The sequence below is a fragment of the Ambystoma mexicanum genome, chromosome 7p (assembly GCF_040938575.1).
Source record: "Ambystoma mexicanum isolate Mex_15411 chromosome 7p, UKY_AmexF1_1, whole genome shotgun sequence".
NCBI classification, from domain to species: domain Eukaryota; kingdom Metazoa; phylum Chordata; class Amphibia; order Caudata; family Ambystomatidae; genus Ambystoma; species Ambystoma mexicanum.
This window is the reverse complement of record NC_090939.1, coordinates 384,257,709-384,285,005: the sequence shown is the minus strand read 5'-3', so window position 1 is coordinate 384,285,005 and position 27,297 is coordinate 384,257,709. Positions and strand designations below refer to the sequence as shown.

Sequence of the window (27,297 nt, the reverse complement as noted above, 5' to 3'; positions counted from 1 at the left end):
TGACAAGTACTTGTTATGCCATTTAGTATTTGCATGGGCACAATGGTAATGCTTCACTAGATCCATACTATTTAAAAAAAAACTTTAGATGGCCATACTTTTAACAAACTATTTGTGTTTTGTTGTTTTTAATTGTGATAAGTGACTGCTTTCACTTTTCTTTTCTTATAGTTAAAATCATCTATTATCATGAAATACCTCCAGGCCTTTGGTTGGCTTTGGTGTTGCCTTACATTAGCTGTCTATGTGGGACAAAATGCTGTAGCCATTGGCCAAAACATTTGGCTCAGCACATGGGCCACAGAAGCAAAGGAAATGAAAGACCCTGCTCAATGGCCCCAAATAAGAAATATGAGACTTGGTGTCTATGGTCTTTTGGGATATCTGCAAGGTAAGATCAGATGTAGATGGAGCTATTCTGCTTTTATAGGAACCTAGAATCTCTCTGTTTCTCCTGTGTTTTTCATCTCCAATACATTCTGTGTCATTCTGGTGATTGTGAGAAAATATTTAATTAATTGCTTTAATAGCTATAGCTGGGAAATGACTCCACCTCCCACTAACCTAATAGAACCAGCTTTAACTGGCATAAAAGTTGACATTTTGTTAGTGTTGGCACTTTCTCCTGAAAGCAGATACAAGTAGGAGTCAGAAAAGCAGACACAAATTGCTTACATACCCCCCTCTCGCTCTCTCCCTCTCTCCCTCTCTCTCTCTCTCTCTCTCTCTCTCTCTCTCTCTCTCTCTCTCTCTCTCTCTCTCTCTCTCTCTCTCTCTATCAGTGATGTGATCTGTGATGTCATCATTGTGGTCATAGACAGCACAACAGGGGGAGTGAAGTTAAGGTGGCTTTAGCTGACTTTCAGGGGGTTTATTGCATTCAAGTCTCACCTTAACATCCCTGCAACTAAAGGTTTTTCCTTGAATTTCAGAGGGTCTGTTATGCCATACATATTTGACAATAATACAGACGATTGGGCTAATGAAAACAATATATAGTGTATCGAAAGTAAAAGAAAAAGAAATTGTACAACCACGTTCCCCGCAAATGAACCTGGTGTTAAAAAAACTTTGTTTTCATATGTACTTAACTATTTAAAGTATTTACATTTATATGTACTGTTGATAAATAGAAAGTGATTACAATGTTACAGTAACTGTGTACAAAGACTACACTCAATATATCTTAAAATAAATCTTTCTAAGACTACTGTCCACGTACATGTGTTTTAAAAAAAAAAATAGGTTTTGTAGCTGCAACTGTAGCAACAACTGGGGGGGTCTACACGCAGCTCCCACGGGGTACAACCGTGGCTATAATAAAATACATTGCGATTTGTAGTTTCTTTTGACACACTGTATTGAAAGGATCAATTAAAGGTCTTTGATCCATATTTATAGTATGTGTTTTTATTGTCTATTTTAATAACTGAAAAGTAGGAGATAAGGAAAAAAGAGCTAGGAAATGGGAAGGGAAAAACACTAGGATTCATACATATAACAAAAGGTTAAACAAAGAACATTTTTTTCCCGCATTTTATATTTAGTAACATTTCTTGAGTTTCTTTTTCTAAAGAATAGGGCAATTGGCTGTATTTTCTAAAAGAGCCTTTCCCAAAGCATCTAGGGTTCCACCTCCCACCTCGATCGTACTGTAATAGGTTTTGAACATCACAATAAAATTAGAAAGATTGGGCGCAGGCAGGATGGACTGAGGTTGGGTGTTACTTGGTGAAAAATAGTTGGTAATCGAATTGGAACTCTGTGGCACAGATGACAAATTCTGCTATGCTGATCTTGCCCCATGTGCTTTGACCTTTTGTTTTACATGAGCCTCCCTATAGGATTCATCCACTTCATCCCAATGAACACGTAGAAGATGTTGAAGTAACGTGGATGTGCCTTAGCTTTGCGATGGTTTGTGTGAAGGCCCTCTCCGCAAAACCTTATTTATTTATTTATTTGTACATTTGTATAGCACACAAAGCCCATAGGAATCTAGGTGCTGGAGTTTAAGAGATTGATTACAACTTTGGGTGCTTCATAAATACAGTTACAGTTGTGATGATACAAATATTCATTACTTACAGAGAGGCAGATATACACATCAGTGGAAGTATATAAGGCTAAGTATAGATCATATTAATGATCACATCGAAAGATCCTTACAGACATAGCCTATGATACTGAGGGACTGTGAAGGGTTCTTCTTGAAAGAGGGCTCTAACAATAACAGGCTGCACAGCAAACTGAAAGGTTGACATTATCTGGGCGGTGCTTGGGGAAGTGATGGACAGTTTTTTCTATCAATAAAATACAGATCTGAAGACACAGGGTTCTTTTCTTTAATGTGTTGTGTGTGTTTTGGTTGCCAGGAGACAGGAGGGGGAGAAGACGAAAATGTCCGTTATGAATGGGCATATTAGAAGAGCTTTGTGGTATTTCTAGTCCTGATGTTATTACTTGGATGCGGACAGAGTTATATGGTGGCAGAGGATAACATTGTGTTGTTGCGCCCAAAAATATGTTGAGTTAAGGAGAAATAATCCTTTGTTTATGCAGAAAGCAACAGAGTAAATGTCAGACCGAGCGGCTTTTCACTGCGGCTCTAAAGAGGTGGGGCCCGCCTCTCTGTGTTGACAGAAGAGAAACTCTGTCAGCTGTGAAGCTGAATCAGCTGTGAACAAGCGAGCCGAGCAGAGACCAATCACAGCGTAATCGACGCTCAAAGGGGGAGGAGATTTCCAGCAGAGAAACGGCACCTTAGAAGGTACGGCACTGAATGCCAATGAAGAGACAGTCTTACGAACCGCTGTGGCATAGATTACAAAGATACAAATGTTACCTCTACTGATCCCTCAGCATATTTTCTGACAAAGTGGAAGAGTTTGTAGCTGAATCTAAATGTTAAAGAAACCAATGTAACGTGGTTATCATTCAGGAAATTGACACGAAGACTACAGAACAAACAACGTTAGTTTGCAATAACAAAGAGGTGATAATACTAAAGTCTCTAAGAGAACGTGACATCCTGCAACAGGGAAAGTATTACCTTGCATAGAAGAAAGACTGCTGGAAAGTTAAGACTTAAGTAAAAAATGTACTGATAAGAAACTTATTATTCACAGAGTATTAAACACTGAATAAGAGAAAGAAGAAGGAGAGAAAGAAGGAACTCAGTAGTTCAAGAGACTTATAATACTTACCAGAATGATGAAGAGATTCCTACTTGATCTTGAAGAGCCTTCAGGGACACGTATCCTTTATCAAATAAAAAAGGAAAAACATGAGTTAATAAAGTTATTGTTATTAATGTATCCTCTTGTGTCTTATTGTTCTCTTATCCCCACAAGTGAAGGTGTGACATTTGGTGGCAGCGGTGGGATAAGAGTGAACACCATGGAAGCCTTAATTAAAACTTTAAGTGAAGGACAACATCTTTTACAACAAGCATTACAATTGCAGAGTCAACAAGCACAGGCAGATCGTCAGGCTTTCCATCAAGCTCTTCAGGTGCAGCAGGCACAATTAATAGAGGCTACAAATGTGCTGAGGCATTCACAAGTACCAGCCACCGTCCTTCAAAAATATGCAACCGGAGGAGACCCTGCCCACTTCTTTGTGAATTTTAACGGGTGGCCAGAAATGCACAGTGGCCCATGGATAGATGGTGCCATTACATCACTCCACTAATGACAGGAGAGATGCAAAGTGCATACCAGGCAGCAAACCCCACGGGAGATACTAATTATATGGACATGAAACGAGAAGTACTTGAAAGGCTCGGACATGATGAGGAGGCCTATAGAATAAAGTTTAGGGAAATCAAATTACAAGCTGAAGAGACCCCACGTCAACTGTTCTATCGGGTGAAGGAACTTGGGGACAAATGATTGCAAACCGTCACAACAATGATGCAAGAAATGGCTGAAAAGATTGTACTAGAACAGTTCATTGAAGCACTACCCTTACCCATACAACGGTGGGTTAGACAACATTGCCGGCCCAGTTTACTGGAAGCGGTCAATATTGCTTCAGCCTATCAGAAGGCAGGACAGGGTCGACTGGTAACCTATACAGGAGCCTCTAGACCCGTCGTTGGTCCTTCTCCTTTAACCGGCAGACCATCAAGTAACCAAAGGTGGCCAAACTAGATGATCAGAAGGCCTGACTGGTAAAATAGTAGACCATGACCGAATAGTGAAGGTCCTACCAGTATTCGCCAGCTTGGTCCTATTTCTAAAGGAGCCCAGTGTTTTGAGTGTGGAGAATGGGGGCACCTAGCCAGATTGTGCCCTAATAGTCAAGCCAGAACCAATGGACGTAGGATCATTTGAGGTTCCAAAGGAAGAAGATAACCAAGAATATATTCCTTCAGCCAAGTCTACTTAATATATATACATGTGATGCTGTGGTCGATTTGAAGTCAACCAGAGCCATGATTGATTCAGGGAGTCTGCAGACGGTAGTCCGCTCGAAACTGGTAGGTGAAATGATTGATTCAACTAGAAAGATTCCAATTAGATGTGTACATGGGGATGTAAAAAGTTATCCTATGAAGGAAATCAAGATAAAAGTGGCTGGTGAACAATTGGGAGTTAGAGCAGCTGTAATGCCTGTATTGCCAGAGCCTCTTTTAATCGGGTAGGATGTACCCAATTTTCCTCAGTTAATAAAGGACATAGAGAAGAAATGGTTAGAAAGTGCCCCTTTTTACGACCAAGAAATAGCCAGTCCTCTCTGTAAAGAGAGGAAAAGTCGAGCCGATAGAAGAAAGTTGAAGAAAGAGTGGGAAGAAAGAAATGTTTTACCCATTGCTGTTGACTGGATGCTAGATGAAGGGCGTGATAGTTTTCGGATGGCCCAAGAATTAGATCCACTCTTGAAACATGCTCGAACGGCCGCCCGAGAGAATCCAACTAAGAAGGGACTTTATTTTGTTCAGGAGAAGGATTTATATTACCGAGTCACAAAGGATGCAGGGGAGAAAACAGTTCGACAATTGTTAGCCCCCAGTAAATATTATAAAGCTGTGTTGGAGGTAGCACATCTGCAAGTTGGAGAAGGGCATTTGGGAACCGACAAAATGACTCAAAAGATTTTGGCGAGATTTTTTTGGACGGGAGTATATGCTCAGGTTGCCAGGATCTGTCAGGTATGTGAAGAGTGTCAGAAGAAAAATAGGGACAACATCCCAAAAGCACCTTTACAACCGATGCCAATAGTTCTCGAGCCATTATACGTATTGGCATAGACATTGTGGGACCCCTGGATCCCTCAACTCGAGGACACAAGTATATCCTCGTAATTGTTGACTATGCCACAAGGTATCCTGAGGCTTTTCCACTGAAGTCAACCAATGCACAGCAAATTTGTGATGTATTAATTCCATTTATAAGTAGGGTGGGTATACCTAAGGAAATTGTAACTGATCGAGGAACTAATTTTATGTCTTCTATTCTTAAACAAGTTTGTGAGATTCTGCAGATTGAACATCTGAAAACAGCAGTTTATCACCCCCAAGCAGACGGCCTTGCTGAGAGATATAATCAAACCATCAAACAGATGTTGAGGAAAACTATTACACCAGGAGAGAGGAATTGGGATAGGCTGTTACCTTGGATATTACTGGCGCTTCGAAATACCCCACAATCGTCAACTGGGTTTTCACCATTTGAACTTCTATTCGGTAGGCCAGTGAGAACTTTGTTGGACATATTAAAAGAAGGTTGGGACGAAGAGCTTTCACAGGAGATCTCTCTTGAAACACTTGTTTGTAGGCGCGTTATAAATACCATATCATATCTCTTACAGAATATGCATATCAACTGAGAGAAAGAGTAAAACAATTACAGTCCATAGCTCGAGATAATCTACTACAGGTACAGGGAAGGCCAGAACAATACTACAACCGGAACCCTCAGTTACGAAGTTTCCCAAAGGGAGACCAAGTGTTAGTTCTTCTACCAACCTCGGAAAATAAAATGTTAGCAGCTGGAGAGGTCCTTATGTGGTAGAAGAAGTACTTGGACCGCTGACTTATAAGGTTTGATAACCAGATAAGAAAGTACCTTTACAAACTTATCATGTGAACTTACTAAAGAAATGGGTGGAACCTGCTCCAACCGTAGCTATGATTAATACCAATAAGCTGCAAGCGGAACACTTTCCACAGTTGGTAAAGAAAATGGGAAAAGAAGCTTTGAATATAAATCAAGATTTATCTTCAACTCAAAGGCTGGAACCATCAAAATTAATAGATAAATATGCAGAAGCATTTTTCGCTCTTCCGGGAAGAACTACTGTAGCTTACCATTACATAAACACACTACCCGGTACTACAGTTAGGCACGTCCTTATAGAACACCTGAAGCCAAGATTCAGACAATCAATCAAGAAGTACAGGAGATGTTACAGCTGGCGGTGATTGGACCTTCCCACAGTGACTGGTCTTCTCCAGTGGTTCTGGTGCCTAAGCCTGATGAGAGTTCACGCTTTTGTATGGATTTTTGAAAATTTAACAAAGTTTCAAAGTTTGATGCGTATCCCATGCCTAGGATAGAAGACCTGTTAGATAAACTGGGTAAAGCAAAGTTCTTAACCACTATCGATCTCACAAAAGGGTATTGGCAGATACCATTACATCCACCTGATAGAGAAAAAACAGCTTTTGCCACGCCTACAGGACTTTATCAATTCACTGTTCTTCCCTTTGGTTTACGTGGAGCACCTGCAACTTTCCAGAGGCTGAGGAATTAACTCATTAAGTGTCATGAACGATATGTAGGTACTTATTTGGACGATATCATTGTGTTCAGCCAGTATTGGAACGAACACTTATCTCATTTGTAAGCCATTATCTAAGTCTTACAAAAGGCAGGCCTTCACGCGAATCCAAAGAAGACTTATATCGCCAATTTTCATACAAAATATCTAGGGTATTTTGTAGGTCAAGGGGTTATCAGACCACAAGAAGAAAAGTTGGTCGCAATTCAACAACTGCAATTCCCTTTGAATGCCAGACAGGTCTGAGCTTTCCTGGGATTCGTGGGATATTATCGGAGGTTCATTCCTCATTTTTCAACCATCGCAGCCCCTTTGACTGATCTTTTGAAGGCATCAGCTTCCCCCAAAAAGGAGTGGCGGAACGAGAAAACTGAAACAGCTTTTAACTGTCTTAAAAAATGCTCTCAAGGATAAAGCTGTTCTTCGCTGCCTGGATTATATAGCCCCATTTTTCTTTTTTTACATACTGATGCCTCTGGAACCGCCTTGGGGCAGTTTTGTACTAGAACCAAGGTGAAGCAGAAAGACCCATCTTGTTCATTAGCAGAAAACTTCTTCCTCATGAGATGCAGTACGCGACTATCGAAAAAGAATGTCTGGCCGTCAAGTGGGCCATCAAGGTACTTAGGTATTACTTATTAGGAGGGAATTCACCCTAGTGACGGATCATGCACCCTTGGTGTGGCTTGCATGGAATAAAGACACTAATCCAAGAGTTTTACAATGGTTTCTTTCTCTCCAGCCTTTCTCCTTTAAAAATGTTCATCATCCGGGTCGATTGATGGCCCAAGCAGACTTTTTGTCATGTGCTCGTTCCCTTCCCGAACGTAAGGGCCAAGAAGGGGGGGTATGTGAAGGGTTCTTCTTGAAAGAGGGCTCTAGCAATAACAGGCTGCACAGCAAACTGAATGGTTGACATTATCTGGGTGGTGCTTGGGGAAGTGATGGACATTTTTTTCTATCAATAAAATACAGATCTGAAGAGACCGGATTCTTTTCTTTAATGTGTTGTTTGTGTTTTGGTTGCCAGGAGACAGAAGGGGGAGAAGACGAAAATGTCCGTTATGAATGGCCATATTAGAAGAGCTTTGTCGTACTTCTAGATCTGAAGTTATTACTTGGACCCGGACGAAGAGTTATATGGTGGCAGAGGATAACGTTGCGCCATTGCACCCAAAAATATGTTGAGTTAAGGAGAAATAATCCTTTGTTTGTTTATGCAGAAAGCAACGGAGTAAACGTGAGGCTGACCGGCTTTTCACGGCGGCTCTTAAGAGGTGGGGCCCGCCTCCCTGTGTTGACGGAAGAGAAACTCCGTCAGCTGTGAAGCTGAATCATCTGTGAACAAGCGAGCTGAGCAGAGACCAATTGCAGCGTAATCGATGCCCAAAGGGGGAGTAGTTTTCCAGCAGAGACGCAACGCCTTAGAAGGTACAGCACTGAATGCCAACGAGAGACAGTTAGTTTTATGAACCGCTATGGCATAGATTACAAAGATACAAACGTTACCTCTACTGATCCCTCAGCATATTTTCTGACAAAGTGGAAGAGTTTGTAGCTGAATCTAAATGTTAAAGAAACCAATGTAACGTGGTTATCATTCAAGAAATTGACACGAAAACTACAGAACAAACAACGTTGGTTTGCAATAACAAAGAGGTGATAATACTAAAGTCTCTAAGAGAACGTGGCATCCTGCAACAGGGAAATTATTACCTTGCATAGAAGAAAGACTGCTGGAAAGTTAAGACTTAAGTAAGAAATGTACTGATAAGAAACTTATTATTCACAGAGTATTAAACACTGAATAAGAGAAAGAAGGAACTTACCAGAACGAGGAAGAGTTTTCTACTTGATCTTGAAGAGCCTTCAGTGACACGTATCCTTTGTTAAATAAAAAAAGGAAAAAACATGAGTTAATAAAGTTATTGTTGTTAATATATCCTCTTGTGTCTTAGTGTTCTCTTATCCCCACAAATGAAGGTGTGACAGGGACCTAGTGTCTATTGTTGGGAATCTAAGCTGAATAGTCTGTTTTAAAAAACCTTTTTCGGAAAGACCATAGGGATGTATAATTTCTCAATTGTGTGGGGATGGTGTTCCACAGTTTGGCTGCTACTAAGGGGAAGCTGGAGCCACCTGGTTTCTATCTTATATATCTTGGTGTAACAATGAGATTGGCGTATGAAGACTGTGTAGATCTATTAGTTTGGGTTTTGATGATCTGGTTGCTAAGGTAAGCTGGTGCGTTGTTAGTGAGACATTTGTGTGTGTGAGTGAGGATTTTAAATTTGATCCTGTCTTGGACTGGAAGCTAATGGATGTTTCGTCTGGTTGACGAAATGTGTTTTTTGATATTTCTAGTGCTGGATCCAGCAACCAGCGATTTACAGTAATCTATCCTAGAAAGGATCAAGGCTCTGGCTAAGGTGATGCTATTGTCCGTTGAGAGGAAGGGTCTAGCTCTTATTAGTTTTGATGTATAGGCTGCAGACGAGACAATGGCATTAACCTGTCTATTTGGGGTGAGTCAATGTAGACCACAAGAGTTTTTATTTCGTTTGCGACATTGATGTTGAATGATTTGTATTGTTGTGGGAGATTGCTGAACTTAGATTTGTTTCCGATTAGAATTATCTCGGTCTTGTGGTCATTGAGGCATAATTCATTTTGTGCCATCTGAGCCTGGATTGCGAGATACATTTTATTGAGATTTTTTGCATCCGTATCGTAGCAGCCTGTGATGGGTATATGTATTTGAGAATAATCCTCATAGTTTGTATATGTGACACCCATTTTGTCAAGTTTGTCAAATAGAAGCTTTGTAAAGGCATTATACAGAGTAGGTGACACACAGGAGCCTTGCGGTACGCTGCATGTCACCACGACAGGGGTGGCCGCTGATTTGTCAGAGAAGACCCTCATGGTGCGGTTAGAGACAAAGGATTCAATCCATTTGTTGGTTACAGGGGAAAAATGGACAGCAGTTTCTAGATGTTGGCACAAGATTTTATGGTTGACTAGATCGAAGGCTGCCGAGAGGTCTAATAGAAGGACACAGGTCTCCTTTGTCCTTGAATTGGTCCATTTGTGTTTTTAAGTCCAGAAGAGCCTTTTCTGTTCCGTAACCAGGTCTGAACCCAGATTGTCTCAGGCCTAGAAGATTATTAAGTTCTGAGAATTTTTGGATTTCCAGATCCAGGCTGTGCGGTCGAGAGTTTTTGATAAGAATAGTACTGTGGTGATGGGTCAGAAATTTGTGGGAATGTTATGGTCCAAGGTAGGTTTGTTTAGCAGTGTTAGTGCCCAGGCTTCGTTTAAGTCATTGGGTACTGTATTGATGGCAAATGAGCTATTGATGAAGCTGGTTATGAGGGGTGCTAGTTCGTTGGCGCATTCTTTTACCAGGGTTGCGGGACAAGTGTCACCCTTGCATCTCAAAGGTTTTAGACCTTTAATAATATTGATGGGTTCTAGTGTGGACACAGGCATGAAGGTAAATTTACTGGCTTATGTGGTTCTGTAGTGGGGGTGTAGTTAGCGTGTTGGGGTCAAGATTGAGTTTTTATTTTTTTTTTCAATTGTATTTTGTAATAAAGAAATTTTGTCTGCGAGGGCATTTTGTACATTAGAGCACCATTTTGCATCTTTGATAGAGTGGTCTGGCGTGGGGGCTGGTGATTGCAGCTCACAGAGAATGGTGAATAATTCTCTGGAGTTTGATTTTGCATTCTGGATTCTTTGGTTGTAAACTGTTATGCTCACCTGGCTCCCATAGGGGTGTCGGTCGGACCCAGACAGCTGCGGTCTCCACCCACGTGATGCGTAGTGCAGCGATGACTGACTGGATCTGACCTCCTAATCTTGTCTGCTTAACTCGTAGAAATATTCTCCTGCAAGTGGAGAGATGGATTTAGCCACTTGTGGATTCAGGTGATGGCACCCCCACAGTCCTCCCCAACTAATCACCTCCGAAATGCTCTCACAGCAATCTCACCTTATATTCTTGAAAGATGAGCTCTCCATCCTGCGTGGATTTGCAGGGGCGCGTCGATTCCAGTTACTTCACTGGTTTGAAGGCTCGGGAGAGTTCCGGAGATTATTGACTCTGAGGTTCCTGGTGAGGACCAGTAAGTATTAAGTTCATAGAGTTCAATATGTCTGATGTTCACTCTTGTTCCCCCCTTCCTTTCTTGTCTTGCAGCTGGCTTGTGAAAAGATGCTCTTGTGGCAGCTGGTGGCGCTCAGGTAAGAGTCTGTATTACCCGGCACTGTCCGGTAAATGTTGCATGAGGAAAATGTGTTGTTTTGTCTCTCTTTACAGATGCGGCATGTGAAAATATGGAGAGTCACAAAAGGATGCCTACGGTTGTAAATCAGGTAAGTCTATGGTGGTAAGAATTATATTTGTTGGTTCCCTCGGCTCACCTTATGGTTTTTTTTTGTCTCCTAGGTGGCGAAGAAATGATGGAGGCAGCGCCGACCCGAAGGATGCTGTGAAGACTGGTGAGTATGGCGCGGTGCTGCAGCTGGAGGTGCGGCGCATGCAGAAATGATGTTCTTTACAGGTCTGGAGACAAGATGGATCCAGATTCAGGTGTGGAATAGAAATAAGTTCGTTTTATAACCTTGTCCCTTTCTTTCCTCTTTGTTTTAGGAGCTCCAGATTCGAGGCGGGCGTGGCAGAAGACTGGATGCAGGCTGCAGGCACGGTGAGTGTTACGCTGCTGGATGCAGAATAATGCGAAGCGTGTGTTGCTGGTCGGGCATGGTTTAAATAGCCTCAAAAGTAGTCCCAGGTAAGAAGTCCCTAGAACCACACCCGAGTAAAAAATAGTCCCTGTAGAAAAATAGTGCCTTTCAGGCTTCATGTTGGATTGGAGTCATTTGCAGCATGGTCTGCCTGAGGTAAGTAATGACTATGAGCCTGGCGTCTTAGGCGCCAGGACTGAACCCAGATAGCCCCTAGCCGGGGCTGCTGAGGTTTTACTAAATGTCTAGATGCCTGCTCCCGGGGCTGATGGGCTTGGTCCGGATGCCTGGGGGTAGGCATCATGACATAAACTTCCTTGTAGTTATTGGCTAGTGTGTGGAAGAGGGCTTTGTTATCGAGTGTTGGTAGCTTTTTTATTTTTTTGTTGTAACTTCTTTTTATTGGTTTTACAACAAAGAAAATGCATTTCCCAGCTCCTCTCCCTCCCGCCCCCCAAAGGCAGATGCTTTATGTCCTTGATCCTTGATCAGCTGTGGCGCCTTCATTGGCAAATTTATATGTGGATTTTGTGGAACACATGAGTGTTTATAGCGAAAACAACATTTTCAGAGACCACATTAAATTGTGGCGTAGGTACATTGACGATGTATTGATGATTTGGCATGGTGACCAAACTAACCTATTGGCTTTTTTTCAATGGTTGAATGAGATTAACCCCTTTTTAAAGTTCACTATGAATTTCCACAAGGAACAGATAGATTTTTTAGACTTAACCATCTTCTCTGATCCGTCAACTAAAGTTCTGGGTTTAAAACCATTCCATAAACCCACTGATAGGAATTCGCTCCTTCGATATGACAGCTTTCATCCAAAGTTCTTGCGGGATAACTTACCGTTCGGGCAATTCTTACGACTTAAACGTAACAGTAGTATGAGGGATACTTATGAGTACGAATCTATGACTTTGAGCCAGAATCTGATCCAACGAGGTTATCCCGACAAGATTGTCAGAAGATCATTCAAGAGAGCATCAAATAACCATCGCGATGCCCTACTGGAATACAGACCAAAAAATTGTCCTTCTGGTGATGACCCCCTGGTCTTTGTTAGTACTTTCAATCATCTGTCTAACCATGTGGTTAAGATTATTAAAAAACATTGGCATCTTTTAGCACAAGCTAAAATACCAGTGGCAAGTCCGCGTTGTGCTTTCAAAAGGGGACGTAATGTTAAAGAGTTGGTGAGTAAGAATGACATAAGTATTAAAGTAGATAAACAAATCACTATCACCCAGCAGTGGGGGCTACCTAAATTGCGAGGACATGCCCCCTGCGGCTCATGTGTGTGTTGTCCTCTTACGAAACGCTCAACTCAGGTTGACATCGGTCTGGCTAGACCTTGGGTTCAAATGGAGTTCTCCAATTGCAACTGGTGCTATGTAATTTATGCTATCTGGTGTCCTTGTGACAAAATTTACATCGGCAAAACGGAGAGAAAAATTAAAGTCCGCATAAGTGAATATAGGAGTTGTATCAGATTGAGGAATTTGACAGCCCCCTTGGTAGGACATTTTCTAATGCGGAACCATGGGTGTGATGAGTTAAGATGGACAGTACTGAAAAAAATTATGGTAACTAACAATATGCAATGGACAAACAAACCTTATCAAGGGAGGAAACAAAACTCATTTTCTTGAGCAAGAGTCATTGTGTTGGTTTAAACGAGACAATAGACTGGAATTTTTAGTCTTGGCTGCCTTATTGAGATAGACGAGTTTTGACGATACAGTCATTTGGTTGTCTTGTGGCTAGGGATATATGTAGACCTTCAAATGTGGACTACATTCATTCTGCTTTATGTCCTTGATCCATTACCTCCATGGACCGATCGCCAAAGTTATTAAAGTTAGAACAAACTTCCCAACATTCCCTTCCCCCTTCCTCACATCCCCCCCTGGGAACAGCCTCACTTTGTCCCTGGTCCATTACCTCCATGGACCAGTCGCCAATGTTCACTGCAAGTCCAATAGTCGCAAACGCTGAGGGTGCCACCCAATCCGAAAGTCATCTTTAAGAAAAACCAGAGTTTCTCCCCCAGTCCCTTGCGAAGGATTGGACATTGTTATCCATAGCATACGTTGCCCACTCAAGTGCCATTATTTCCCAGAGTTTCCGCAACAAGTCCTGCAAGAGGGGAACCTCCATGCTCCTCCACTTCTGTGCTATTACTGTCATAGCTGCAATTGTGAGTCGCCCTTGCTTTTTCCCGGGACCTAGGTTCCCCCATCATAATGCCTAGCCCAACTCCCAGAAGGACCTCCTCTGGAGATCTGCTGTTTCCTGGACCGATGCCTGTTCCTGAGCCTTCTGATCTTCCTGCCAAAATGGCCTCATTTTTGGGCAAGTCCACCAAATATGTTGCGCCGTACCCTCCATCCCACATCCCCGCCAACAACTCCCAGAGGTGGTGGAATATATCTTCCGGAGGCGGACCGGTGTATAATGCCACCCAAACAAAACCTTGTACCACATTTCCTGTAGCTGAGATGCTTTGACCAACCTAGGAATTCGCCTCGATAACCTCTCCCACTCTTCTCGCTCAATTGCCCTTCCCAAGGCCTGTTCCCACCTCCGCATATACGGCCATTGACCTCTGTTATTTGCTTCATCCAAAATTTTATATAGGTTAGATATTAGTCCCTTGGATCCGTCATTGGCCAGAAGAAATTTCTCGAACCGCGTCGTTTCCCTTGTTGCTGCCTGCTTGTTCACAGGGTTCAAGACCCAGTGGCGTAACTGCGCATATCTGAGCCGTTCCCCCTCTTTTATTCCATACTCCCTCTTGCACTCCTCAAATGAGAGAATTTCCCCCCCGAAACATGTCGCCCAACCGATTGCAACCCCCCCCACTCTTGCCACTACATGAATGCCCCCGCCTCCAGCCCAGGGGTAAAGTCTCCATTGCGGAACAGCGGTGTAAAGGGGGAAGGAAAAGTTGTGATTACTTAGTTCCCATCAGCTTGTCCCAGTTCTCTGCCATCAATTTCTTAATGGTGCTCTCATACGCATGCTTGGGCCTATGTTGTTTTGGGAGCTGCAAAACCTTCGCCAAATTGCAATGCACTACTGCCCTATCCATTGCCACCCACTGTTTGTCTTGTGTGGCCTCCCCTTCCTGGAGCCAATCTCTAATAACTCGTAGCTGCGTGGCCTCATAATATTGTTGGAAATTCGGCAGTGCGAGTCCCCCCTCCCGTCTGGGAGCCATCAGCAGCTGTCTACTGACCCGCGCCTTTTTCCTTTCCCACAAAAATTCTCTAGTTAAAGATCCCAGTTCCTTAAAGAAACCCGCAGGGATCGCCTGAGGTATTGCCTGTAAAAAATACAACAAGCATGGAAGCGTTACCATTTTGACCACCGCCACCCTACCCAACCATGAGATCCGAAGTCCCCTCCACCTACGATAGTCCTTTTTAATATCCTTTAACAAAGGTGGGTAATTAGCTAGGTACCAACCTGCTAGTGTTGGCGTGATTTTCACTCCTAGATATGTGATTCCCCTTGGACTCCATATAAATGGGGTAGCTGCTCTCAACGACTCCCGGTTCCCTGTCTTTAGAGTCAGATTCATGAGTTCCGATTTGCCAATATTAATCTTGAGGCCAGAAGCTTCCCCAAATTCCTCTAAGAGGTTTCGGCTTGATCAGATGGACTCCTTCGGCGCTGTCAGGGTTAGCAACATGTCATCGGCAAAAGCTGCTACTTTTTGTTCTATCCCCCCAAATGGAATGCCCTTTATCCCCTCCGTCTCCCTGATAGCCTGCAATAGAGGCTCCAAATAAATTGCATAAAGCATAGGAGACAGGGGACAACCCTGCTTAGTGCCCCTACTCGGTCTAAAGGACCTAGACATAGCCCCATTGACTGCTATCCTCATTGTGGGCGTCTGGTAATTGGCCTGGACCATACGTAAAAAAAAACCAGCCAATATCCACCTTCTGCATAACCTTAAACAGGAAAGATCACTCCATACGGTCTAACGCTTTTTCTGCGTCCAAAGATAGAAGCACTGCAGGAGTGTCTGTCCTGTGAGCCTTTTCCACCAAGTGGGCCACCCTCCTGATGTTGTCCTCCGTCTGTCGGCCTCTTATAAAACCCGCCTGATCGGGGTGAATCAGGTCTATGAGATAACCCTCTAGCCTGTTCGCCAATATTTTTGTGAAAATCTTGGCATCGATATTGATCAACGCTATGGGCCTATAAAATGTCCTTTCTTCAGGGTCCTTGTGCGGCTTCAGAATAAGGGTTAACCTGGCCTCCTCCATGGACGGAGTTATTTTCCCCATTGTCGTAAAGGTATTAAAGAGGTAAGTCAGATGTGGGATTAGATCTGTTGCAAAGGTTTTGTAGAAAGCCGCCGTGTAGCCATGAGCCTGGAGCTTTTTTCAAGGGCAAGCTTCTTATCACCTTCCCCACTTCCTCCTCTGTAATCTCCCTGCTAAGCAGTTCCGATGCCTCCTTCCCGATCTTCCCCAACTCTACCCTATCTAAAACTCTTCCTGCGAACAGTCCCGAGGGCCCTGTGATGCGTAGAGAGATTTGTAGAATTCTACTAACGTCTCCCGTATCTCCCCTGCCCGTGTTACCCGTTCCCCGGTTCCTGTTTTTAGTGCCGTGATCGCATTTCTAGCGTTCATCCCCCTTAGCAAGCATGCGAGGAGAGAATCTGCCTTATTTGCTTTAGCATAGAATTTTTTGCCAACACTGAGCAGAGCCCTTTCAGCTTTTTTGGTCTGGAGGACCTCCAATTGTCCTAGTGCCCTGCGATACTCCCTCATAGAAGCCCTAGTCGGGGTCGACCCCGCCTTCCGCCTCGCTGTCTCAACCTCCTCTTCCAACTGCGTTTCAAACACCTTCAGTTGCTTCTCCCTATGAGTCGCTGCCGCTTTTAGTTCCCCCCTCAGCGTGGCCTTGAAAGTATCCCATCTTGTCTCCTCCCTCGTGTCCCCCCCTTGTTGAGCGCAAAGAAATTCCTAATTTTTTATTCCATCTCTTGCCTAATTATTGGGTCTCTGAGTAGATATCTAGGATACTTCCACATCCACACCCCTCTATCCCTACGACCTAAGTCAATTTTCATGGAAACCACTTAGTGGTCTGCTATGCCAATGGGGCCCGTCACTACCTCTCAAACCCGGCCCACCAGACTCGACGTTACCCAGATATAGTCGATTCTAAATTGAGAACCGTGGACCCTGGATAAAAAGGTGTAACCTTCTTCGTCCCGTTTCAATTCCCGCCACACATCTCTCAGCCCTGCACCGCATATTCTTTCTTTAAGGTCTGCCGACATCACTGCTCCACCTCCTCCCATGGGGCGCCCTGACCTATCCAGTTCCCTCTCACAGGCTATATTAAGGTCGCCCAGCAAGATTATTTTCCCCCAAGCTCCATCTTCCACCTTTCCCAAAACCTGCTTCAAAAACAGCTCCTGACCTGAGTTTGGGGCATATACCACCGCCAGGGTATAAGGGCTGTATTGGGGCATCCCTTTAACTATGATGTACCTACCCTCCTTATCCCTTATAGTTTCCGTGACCCTAAAGTCCACTGAGTTTTTGATAGCTAGGGCCACCCCCCCTTGTGTGGGTGTCCAACCGGTGGAGCGTTCTAGACACCCCCCTTGCTCCCTCCTACTTTCCCTGACGTTGGATAAGATCTCTACTCCCCCTGCCCTAGCCCTTTTACGAAGCCTCCGCTGCCCTCCCCACACCCCTCCCCCCATCCACAGCCACCCATAGCCCCCCTCCCCCCTCCCTAAAAGGACTTGCCCTTCCCGCCTCCCTCTCCTCCCACTCCACGGGTATACCCACCCTTTCTGATTCGTAGATGGGTGCTCCCCATCCTGCCAATTACTCCCTGTAGTGGCCCACCACCCTTATAGTGCATTGTGGTTGAGATCTCTTCTTGTGCATCCCCACCCCTCCCCCCAGGGCTTTTCTTATTCCTTTCCTTAGGAGGCATGCCTCTCAGCCTCACTCCCCTTCTCTTTTCTCTCACTGTTGTCCAAGCCCATGGCTTTGGCTCTGACCTGGCGGTCTTGGTTTGTTTTCCAGATCCAATGGGAGCATCATCCAAGTCCAGTTGTAGAATGCTCGCCCCTTCCTGCAGCGTGGTTATCTGCCTCAAGGCCCCCCCCCCCACTCGAACACGAGACCAAACGGAAAGGTCCACATGTATTTAATCCCCCAGTATTAAGTACCTTGAGAACCGGTCCCATTTGACGCCTCTTTGTCAGGGTGCTACCCGCCAAGTCCTGAAACAATGCAATGCGGTGCTCGTTATACATAATTGGCTCTTGCTTTGTTGCCTCCTGGAGGACTGCTTCCTGGTGAACGCTGCCAGAACATCTCTAGGTCTCGACAGTGACCCTTTGCCCCCTCTGCCCACTCTATGAATGCGATCAAGCTCTATCTTATCCGGAGGTAAGACCCTGAATATCTCAGCAAAGATAGATTGGACCACACTTTGTAATTCTTTGTCTTGAACGGTTTCCGGCAGCATTTTAACCCTTATATTGATCCTTCGAGACATATTTTCCATGTCCTCCATTTGAATCTCCAGATTTTGCGTGGCTGCATCCAGCCTATCAATTGCTTCATTGTTGGCCGTCACTTCTTTTTCCATTTACTGCATGCCTCTCTCCAGAAGGTCCGTCCGCTCACCCTGTTGCCGCAACTCCTGCTTTATTTTCCCCAGGGCCGAGTTAAGGTCTGCCCGTAGAAGTTGGAATGTCTTAGTTAAACTAGTCTGCAGGGTGAGCATCTCCCCCCTAAAGTCCTGCCTGGACAGCATGGTTGGGTTCTCCCCTTCATGTGGTGAGTCACCTCCTTCTGAGCCCTCCCTCGTGGCCTTATCCATCTCCCTCATCTCCTGCATCGGCCAGATAGTGGGGAGAGTACACGGGGCGTCTCCCGAGGTTTGTGGTGCTCTCCCGCCCTTCCCCTTGGTCTTCACAGCCATATCAGTGCAGGTTTTGTCCGTGTGGTGCAGTCGTTACCCCGTCGGCGCTTCGCCGCTTCACAGGGCACGCTGCTTATGCTTCGGGGACTTTCAAGGCCCTTCCTCCCCCCCTGCCTTGCTTCTTCCAGTGGTTCCTTTTCCTGGATGCATATTCCAGTGGCCCCCACACCGTCCTCTGTACCGTGCGTTCCCTTGAACAGTCCCGGCAGCAAGAGGATGTGCTTTACCCCGGCTCCTCTTAGGTAAGAACTCTCCTGCGGGTGGTGAGGAATGCCAGCGTTACACTTCACTTCCTTGTGTAAGCCTTAGGACACTGATGGGCTCGCCGCCTCCTCACCACTGCCACTCACCGCTCGGTTCTTTCAGGCAACGGTGAGCACCCCCCACCGGCGACGCGACCCGATCGGGGCTGCTGTTAGCCACCTCCACTGACCCCCGGTAAGGCAGTTTTCCGCCTCTCTTCAGTGCCGGCCCACTGCTAATATTCTCCCCCCACCCCCCACAGTGCCTCTCCTCCTTAGATGATAGCGGGTTTATTACGAGGCCTCCCGGGCGCTGTGACAGCCGCACACCGCCCCGCCTCCTCCTCTTCAAGGATCGGGCCTTCACTATGCTGGCCCCGCTGGGGGGCGCCGCCCGACCAGCTCTGCTGTCGGCCACCTTCCCCGACCCCCGATGAGGTCGCTCTCCACTCCTCTTCAGTGCTGGCTCCCCCGACACTTGCAACCGACACGGGGTGCCCGCTCCCAATCTCCTCCACAGTGCCCCTGAGGGGGCTCCCCCTCCTCCTCTAGTTGTGACGGGTTGTCACGGGGCACTCCCGGCTCGGGCGCCCCGGCTGCTCGCCTCCCCCCGGACCTCTCCTGGAGCCTAAACCACTGCTCGCCACCCTGCCTCCTCCTCTTCACGAAGCGGACATCGTCACTGCGGGTCCCCCACACCCCGAGCGGCCACCACCCGCTCTTCTTCTGGCCGGTCGGGTGCCTCGCGACCCCCGCTGCAGGTCCTCCTCCTCAAGCACGGAAGGGCTGCGGGGCGCAGCTCACCAGAGCCGTGACGGCCTTCCCCGCCCTCCAGTTCCGGCCTGCTCGCTCCAACTCCAAAGCAGCCACGGGAGACGGACCGCTACACTATTCCTCGTTTGCCTCAGGCTGCCAGGTGCCAGGTACTGCGCTGAAGTGCCTGCCGCCGCAAATCCTGTCCCAATTACTGGGTGTTGGCCATTCCCCAGCCTCGGGACATGGGAGCTCCGCTGGCACGTCTACCCCTGCAGGCGGCCATCTTGGAATGAGTGTTGGTAGCTTTAACCAATTACTTTCGGCAGACCTTTTAGTTGCACTGAGGGTTTGGAGGTCAGGAGTGAACCATGGGTTGATATGTGATATGGGTTTGGCTGTTTTAGCTTTCAAGGGGGCTACTTTCTCAATGGCCGCAAGCATGACTTTATTATATTGACTGACCAGTGATGGGGGGTCGTCGTCAGGGTAGAACGTATCCAGTATAGGTGATAGAAGTGGTAGCATGTTATCACGATTAATGTTTTCAAACTTCTGGATGCTGCCATAGATGAGGGTGGGGTATGTTTTGAGGTTTTAGTCGTTAAGGTGGTGGAGAAAATTAGGGTGTTGTGGTCTGACTAAGGAGCCGGGGTGTTAGAAATGATGTCATTGACACAGTTGGTGTCGGCAATCCAGTCTAGGGTGCGTCCTTTTTCATGGGTTGGGGAACAGATTCTATGTGTAAGCCCTTCGGCTTTCATAGAATTGGCCAGGAGGCCTGCCTGGGTGTCAAGAAGATCGTTCAGGCCAAGGTTAAAATCACCTAGGATGATAGCTTTAGAGTGAGGTTTCATGTTATAGGCCAGAAGAAAGGTAATATTGTCTTCGAAAGTCGAAGTAGGACCTGGAGGCCTGTAGACAATATGGAGGGTGAGGGTACAAGTATGTGTGAGTGAGAATTTTAAAGTGACAACTTCACCAGAGGTAAATGGAAGTTCAGCTGAAATTCTTATATCAAGGGCGTTTTTGGCTAGTAGAGCTACTTCACCTCCTTTGGCTATTGTTCTATCCTTCCAGTAAATTGAGTATCCCTCTGGGATGGATAAGGATAAGTAGGGGCCTGAGGCCATATGGAGCCAGGTTTCTGTGACTGCTATAAAGTCTAGATCATTGGTTTTTATGACTTCTGCAATGTCCAGGGCATGGGCAGTGATTGATCTGTTGTTAATAAAGGCACCTTTCAGGTGTGGGACCTTGTCGATGTTGACTAATTTCTTAGTATGTGGATTAGTGTTCTTTAGATATTTTGATCTGTCATCTAATGTAGATGGCATTTGCTGTGTTGGAATAGGATGAGTCAGCCTTTTGGTGGTGAGTGATCTGTGGTTTTGCTGATGTGGTGTTGACTAAGTCCAGAATGTCACGTATCTCAAGTTTCTGTGTGTTGTAGATGGCAAGCGGATGGGCCGTGATGTGCCGTTGGTTGTGGTGTAGGGCAGCCGAGCTTACAGTATGAATCTTCTTGTGAGTCCATCAGTAGGATGTGTGGAAGGTGTTGATGCAGTGACTGGTGTGTCGTGTGCAGAAGTGTTGCTGGGGGGGGGCTGAGGGGGCTATAGCCCCGGGTCATTTGGTTGTAGCCCTGTATGAAGCTCAGGGGTTAAAACCAAAAAGGCTAGCTAGCCCCCAGTCCCAAAAGTCCTAAAATTAGCATAGCCCCAGATCTTTTCCAGACCTAGCAACACCCCTGGTTGTGTGTCAATGGTTTCTGTTGGGTGTGGACGGTGGACAGGTGTGCGGGTGGCAAGGAGGCCATGGTAGATCTTTGGGTGTGTTTCTGGCTAGACCGTGAAGATATTCTGTATCTCCTTGTGGGTCTGTCAGGCGGACGTGTGGCAGGAGAGCGGGCTATGACAGTAGGGCATAGAGTCTCCCTGCCCTGAGTAGTTAATGTTATGAATTATGAATAATGGACAAACAAGCTAAGACAGTTAGTCACAGATCAGGCGACTTCACTGATGACACAGGTAATGGCAACAGCGAGAGACCACTAATGTGCGTTGAATGCACTAGCCCTTGCCTTATGTGGAACCGTGTACGGTTCCACATAAGGCAAGGGCTAGTGTCAAGAGACGAATGTAGACACATGCTTTAGAGAATATAGTGCCTTGAATGAATAACGCATGTGGGTTTAACGGGATATGGTAGCTTCCTCGTTCCAGCTGAAGAAACCTTAACCACAAAAGAGCAGCTTCCTGTCTCAAACGGCAAATAGCGAGTTCGAGAGATGCCTTTCTTTTTTTACACCAGTTAGGTCTGATAGGACAGGAAGCACCAATAGACACCCAATGCATGCACACAGTTAACAAATGTGTGAAAGAAAACAGCCCTCTTTACCTCTTCAAAATCTCAGTTAATATAATGGAGGTTGACGTTGACTAGGAGCAAATGACACACTTTACTCTTTCCCGAGCAGAAGCCCATCCACTCTAAGGGAAACAACCAATGGTCAAAGGCAGCACCTGTGTCTTGAGTTTGCTCATAGATATATCATGTGTTCAAAGCAAAGCAAAACACAGGAACAGTTTTAATCTCTAGATGTTAACTTTCCAGGTGGCGTAAATGAGGCGCACATGAAAGGCAGACCAATCCCCGTCTTAAAATAAAAAGCACAGGCTGATGGGGTAACACACACAGCGCAGCAGGATAACTCAAACCCTGGGGGGCTGGGGAAGTACATCCATCGCAGGTCCCCGAGCAGAGGCGCAAGCAGGGCCGATTGACAGGAAGCTGTGGTCAATTTGTATGCAGCACGAGTCCTGAAGCGTGAGTTTAAATGTGGAAGACGCTCCCAACCATAACATAGCTTAGTATAGACCAACATAACATACATTCTATATTACTGAAGCTGGGATCCTAAAATGATTACTTGTTCTTAATTAAATGTAAATCATGCTCTTAGCTTATGCAATAGCGCTCTTGATATGTATGGCAATATGCTATGTTATAATTGCTGCTTCCATAGCAGGTGCAATGAGAATTAGTGCGTGTAGGAAATAGACGTGATATTAAATGTATTAACTTACTACCTTCAAGTGTCAGTTTCATATTTCTGAGTAATGCTTCAGAATGATGTCTCTCTGAGTCCAAAAGAACTTCACAACATTTCCTAGCTATATTTTTGTTAATTATGGAAAGGGGAGCAAACACTCAGGAATACTGTCCCAAGCACTAAGCCGAACTCCTGAGGCCCCCTTATCATAAAATATGACTTTTGATTCCATACCCACTTCACACAGCCCTACCTGGGGTGGTGGGGGTGGGCAGAAATCACACGCTACAAGGGCAATTAAGTCAGTAAGGCGATGTTTGGTAGGAGTGCTGGTACAGGGAAGGTAGGAGTTTTGTTGAGAAAGGGGTTGGGGCATGGGTGAGGGTGGTGTCAAGCAGACCGTGGGCAGGCAAGGCCATTCCCTATCTGGATGTATGATTCTTCTGTTCAGAGCCAGTCCTCTAAGCTTGTAGTGTCCATGAGGGATTCTAGTGTTTGATAGTTAAATGTGGGTGTTAGGATATGCACTAAATGTCTGCTCGGTCACTAGGATGTTTAGGATAGGAGCGCAGGTCTAGACAAGCTAGGCATTAGTATGGTAGTGCAAGTAACCTATGTCTACCAAGTAAGTGGCAAATGGTAGCAAGTTAGTTGGTGAATAGAGAAAAGCAGTGCGGCGTACAGTTATACCAGTTGGGCAAGCATTTATGGCAATGGCAGCATCAGCACGGATGCGATTTCTTGCATGACCGTGGCACTAGTTGCAATGGGGTCAAGAGCGCGATTTGCTGATTAAAAAGGTGTGGCAGCGCTAGTTGCAGTGGTAACGTTGGCTAGTTACAAGTATGCAGATTTGAACAATCATTTGTAATGGTGGCAATAACCGAAAAGATATGTGTGGGCAGTTCATGGGCATAGTACTAGGTGCCGTAATAGCACAGGTGGTGTGCAGAAATACAAAATTAGGTAAACATTTATGACAGTAGCAGCAACAACTCAAAATCAGTTTCTGGTATAAACGTGGCAGTAGATACAGCGGATTCAACAATAATATGCATGTAAAAGTTTTAAGTGCGCATTCGTACGGGTAGCCATGGCAGTCGAGATCTACACATGGAAAGGTTTATGCGGCAGGTTACGATTGGGTAATTTTAACGAGAGCATTTTTTTAAATGATACCAGAGGCAGAATACATAAGTATAATTGCCACAGGAAGGTAGGTGGGGCAGCGTTGTGGTCTATCAGGGCAGTAGACTCTGAGATCAGGAGGCTATAGGTGCTTTGGCTAGGTGGATGGCAGAAGTGAGTGTGGTAGACTGTTAGCAGTCGACGTGACTGGTACTTACATGGAGGAGCATGCCGGTAACGGGGTCAAACAAGCAAGGGACCGGTATCACAGGTATTGTTTGAGAAAGTACAACGTTAGTATCAGGGCCTCCGTCCTTCAGTGCTTACGGCTCGGACAGGCTCAGACAGGAGTCTTAGTTGGATGGCCTTTGTTGGGGGCCAGCTTTCGCTGCCGGTGCTCGCGGATTGGCAATGTAGAATGCACTAGCCAATCCGCTGTCGGCTGTTGTAACGTAGATGGCAGAGGTGCGAATTCTCACTCGGCGGCCATCTTAGAATGTAGCAACCCTTGCTGTTAACTCGGGAAGCATTTCTGTAATACGGCAATTATAGTTCAAACATCTACGCGATGCAAAGCAGCGATATGGATACAATGAATGCAGGTGCTTCAAGCTCCATATGCGGAAAATGGAAATGGCACAGCTAATCAGCTGTTTGCTTTCGAAAGCCCACAGGCTTACATCACATCCGGATAGTGATCTGGGAAGAATGGCAGCACTGCTCCTGCAGCACACAGCAAGGAACAAGCTCCTGCTCCAGTTCCATCTGATGGGCGCAGGCTCTGTTGTATTGAGGCTCAGGCAGGAGCCTTAGTTGGATTGGATGGCCTTTGTTGGGAGCCGGCTTTCACCTGCCGGCGCTCGTGGGTTGGCTAAAGTAGAACGCTCTAGCCAATCCGCTGTCCGCTGTTGTAACGTAGATGGCAGAGGTGCGAATTCTCACTCTGCGGCCATCTTAGAATGTAGTAACCCTCGCGGTTAACTCAGGAAGCATTTCTGTAATACAGCGATTATAGTTCAAACATCTACATGATGCAAAGCGGCGATCTCGATACAATGAAAGCGGGAGCTGCAGGCTCCAGACTCGGAGAATGGAAATGGCACAGCAAATCAGCTGTTTGCTTCCGAAAGCCCACGGGTTTACCTCACATCCAGATAGTGATCTAGGAAGAATGCCAGCACAGTGTCCGGTCAAATTTTCGAATCAAAAGGGTTGAATGCCCTTTTGATTGAAACCAAAAGGATTGAAAATAAAAGGGTTGACATTTTTTTATTTATTTATATATTTTTTGTTTGGTATGTGAAAAAAGGGAAAACGGGGGAGGGGTTGGGGTGGGAACCCCCCCATTAAAAAAATTAATTGACCCTTTTTTCGGTCCATTTGGTGTAAAAAAAAAGGCATTCAAGCCTTTTATTTTCAAACTTTAACCTAGAACCTGCCAGCACTGCTCCTGCAGCGCACGGCAAGGAACAAGCTCCTGCTCCAGAAAGGTAGAAAAGGAATGGAAAATCAAGGTGCTGCCTTTACAAATTCCTGAAGGTTCACAATGAAGTTCACACACCAAGAGACAAAAAGCAATGACAGAAAACCTGACAAAGGTGTTTGGGAGATGGGTGTAACCGCAGTTATGCAATATAGCCAACCGAAATGTGTTTTCAGTACGCGTGGGTACGTCCAAGCGCAAAAGACGTGTTCGCGCCTAAATGATTGACCAATCACGTCGCTCTATGAGGAGTCGTACATGCACGTGGCAGTAGCCGCGTCAGTGGAAGGGCGAAACAGTTCGAAAGTTATGTCGACGTGCTAAAAGGCTTTTTGCCTGTTTTTAACAGCCAGTCGCATTATGGGCTGCATAGCCAGATCATTGAACAAGCCAATGACAAGCTGCAATGTATTGACGTGGCTACACCCATGCTGTTTGATGAAACCCGCGCATGCAAAATGAGCCAATAGTACGTCATCCTCCTTCAGCGCGGCTATGCATCTTCGCACCTGATGTGCCAGCCAATCAGATCACGAGCTGCGCCTCTATGCCTACTCGCCTAGACTTGACTTTTATCCGTGCCAACGAATGATCCAATCACACGTTGCAATGTATTGACGCAGGTGCGCCCATACCGTTTGACGAAACCCACGTGTGCCACCTCCTTTAACACGGCTATGTGTCTTTGTGCCCGGTGCACCAGCCAATCATATCACTTGCTGTGGTGCCACACCTACAAGTGACTTCTATCCGCAGCAACAAAATGTCAGTCACACATTGCTATGTATTGACGTGGCTATGCCCACACCATATGAGGACATGCTCATACTGAGATGTACAATCAGCGCCTGCGGCGGTGTATTGCCGCGAATAATCACCCCACCCACAAAAAAGAAAGTTAAAATTGATCATTGCTTTCAGTGGTTGTTAGTGACAGGTTATCCAAGTAACTGCAAGAACTTTTGGCACTTTAACGCTTTAATCCTTCTTTGTTTTTACCCACTTTTCAACTAATCGTCATTTGCCTTGTTTTGTGATTTGTTCAGTTTGTATATTTATTGTTTTCGTTTTTTTTTCCAACTTTTTCATTTTTTTAGGCATTGGGCCTTATTACGAATTGCCACGGAACTCGTAACATTTTGCCGGCCCCTGACTTCCCGGTGCTACCAAGACATTACATGTCCGTCGGCCCAGGAAGTCAGGCACCAGTAAAATGGTAAAATGTTAGTCCCCACTCCCATAAAGTCCCACCGGCACTGTTGCTAATGGTGTTGGCGCTTCCGTGAAGAGTCTTCCTACTGTGGCCACTGCGCCTGGCAGGGTGAGACCTGTCGGGTGCAGCGGCCCCGGTAGGCAGACTTGTAGTTTGCCGGTCGGAAACAACGGTACCCACGCAGTTGTTTCCGGACTGGCAAACTTGTAATGAGGCCCATTGTCTTTTTAGTGTTGTCATTTTTATTGTTTTACATATTCCTCCCCCGTTGAACATTGCACCATGTCCAACTATGATAATAGCAGCAGTGATGACGATGTCACTTGGATCCCCAATCCATTGCCACTGAGGAGGAAAGCAACTGGAATGAAGACCACCATTGTAGACAGTTGGCGATACTTCCAGATGTAAGAACACTGTTTAAAAAAAGGATACAAAGGATGTACTATGTACATTGTGCAAGAAAACTCTATGATAGTGCCCTTTTATTGTTCCATCACAAAGCCTAGAAACATCAGTAATGATAAACCATCTGGTGTGAGTCCACTAGGGTTATGTGGATGATGTCTATCGGGAATTGCATGAGCATCGGAAAATAAAAATGCATGGGCTCATGCATTATGTGCACGGACATGAGCACCACCTGCATCCGCCAGTGGAACATCACCGACGCTGAATGAAGCCTCAACTTCAGCACCAGTTTCAACTGCACTTGCTGACATTTTACCGGCTCCCAATCTCTCAGTGCTGACGGTCTTCTGTGAATGATGGCATGCATGGGTAGCCAGGGCAAGTGCTACATTTAAGGATTGGGAGAAGTTAATATCTGAACACCAGATTAACTGCCGTCAATTAATTTTTCCCCTTTTTTGAAAAAGAAAAATAAGGAAAATACCCCAAA

At 45.6% G+C, this 27,297-nt stretch overlaps 1 protein-coding gene across 4 annotated transcripts in view; it reads left to right on the top strand.

Annotated features, from left to right (window-relative positions):
• The window catches only part of LOC138526081 (multidrug resistance-associated protein 1-like), a 1,621,759-nt gene that overhangs the window by 1,304,279 nt on the left and 290,183 nt on the right, over window positions 1-27,297 (top strand). For all 4 annotated transcript variants that reach the window (XM_069636425.1, XM_069636424.1, XM_069636423.1 and 1 more), the window contains one exon: window positions 172-391. In XM_069636425.1, coding sequence (XP_069492526.1) covers window positions 172-391 — 220 coding nt within the window. The remainder of the gene's footprint in view (window positions 1-171; window positions 392-27,297) is intronic.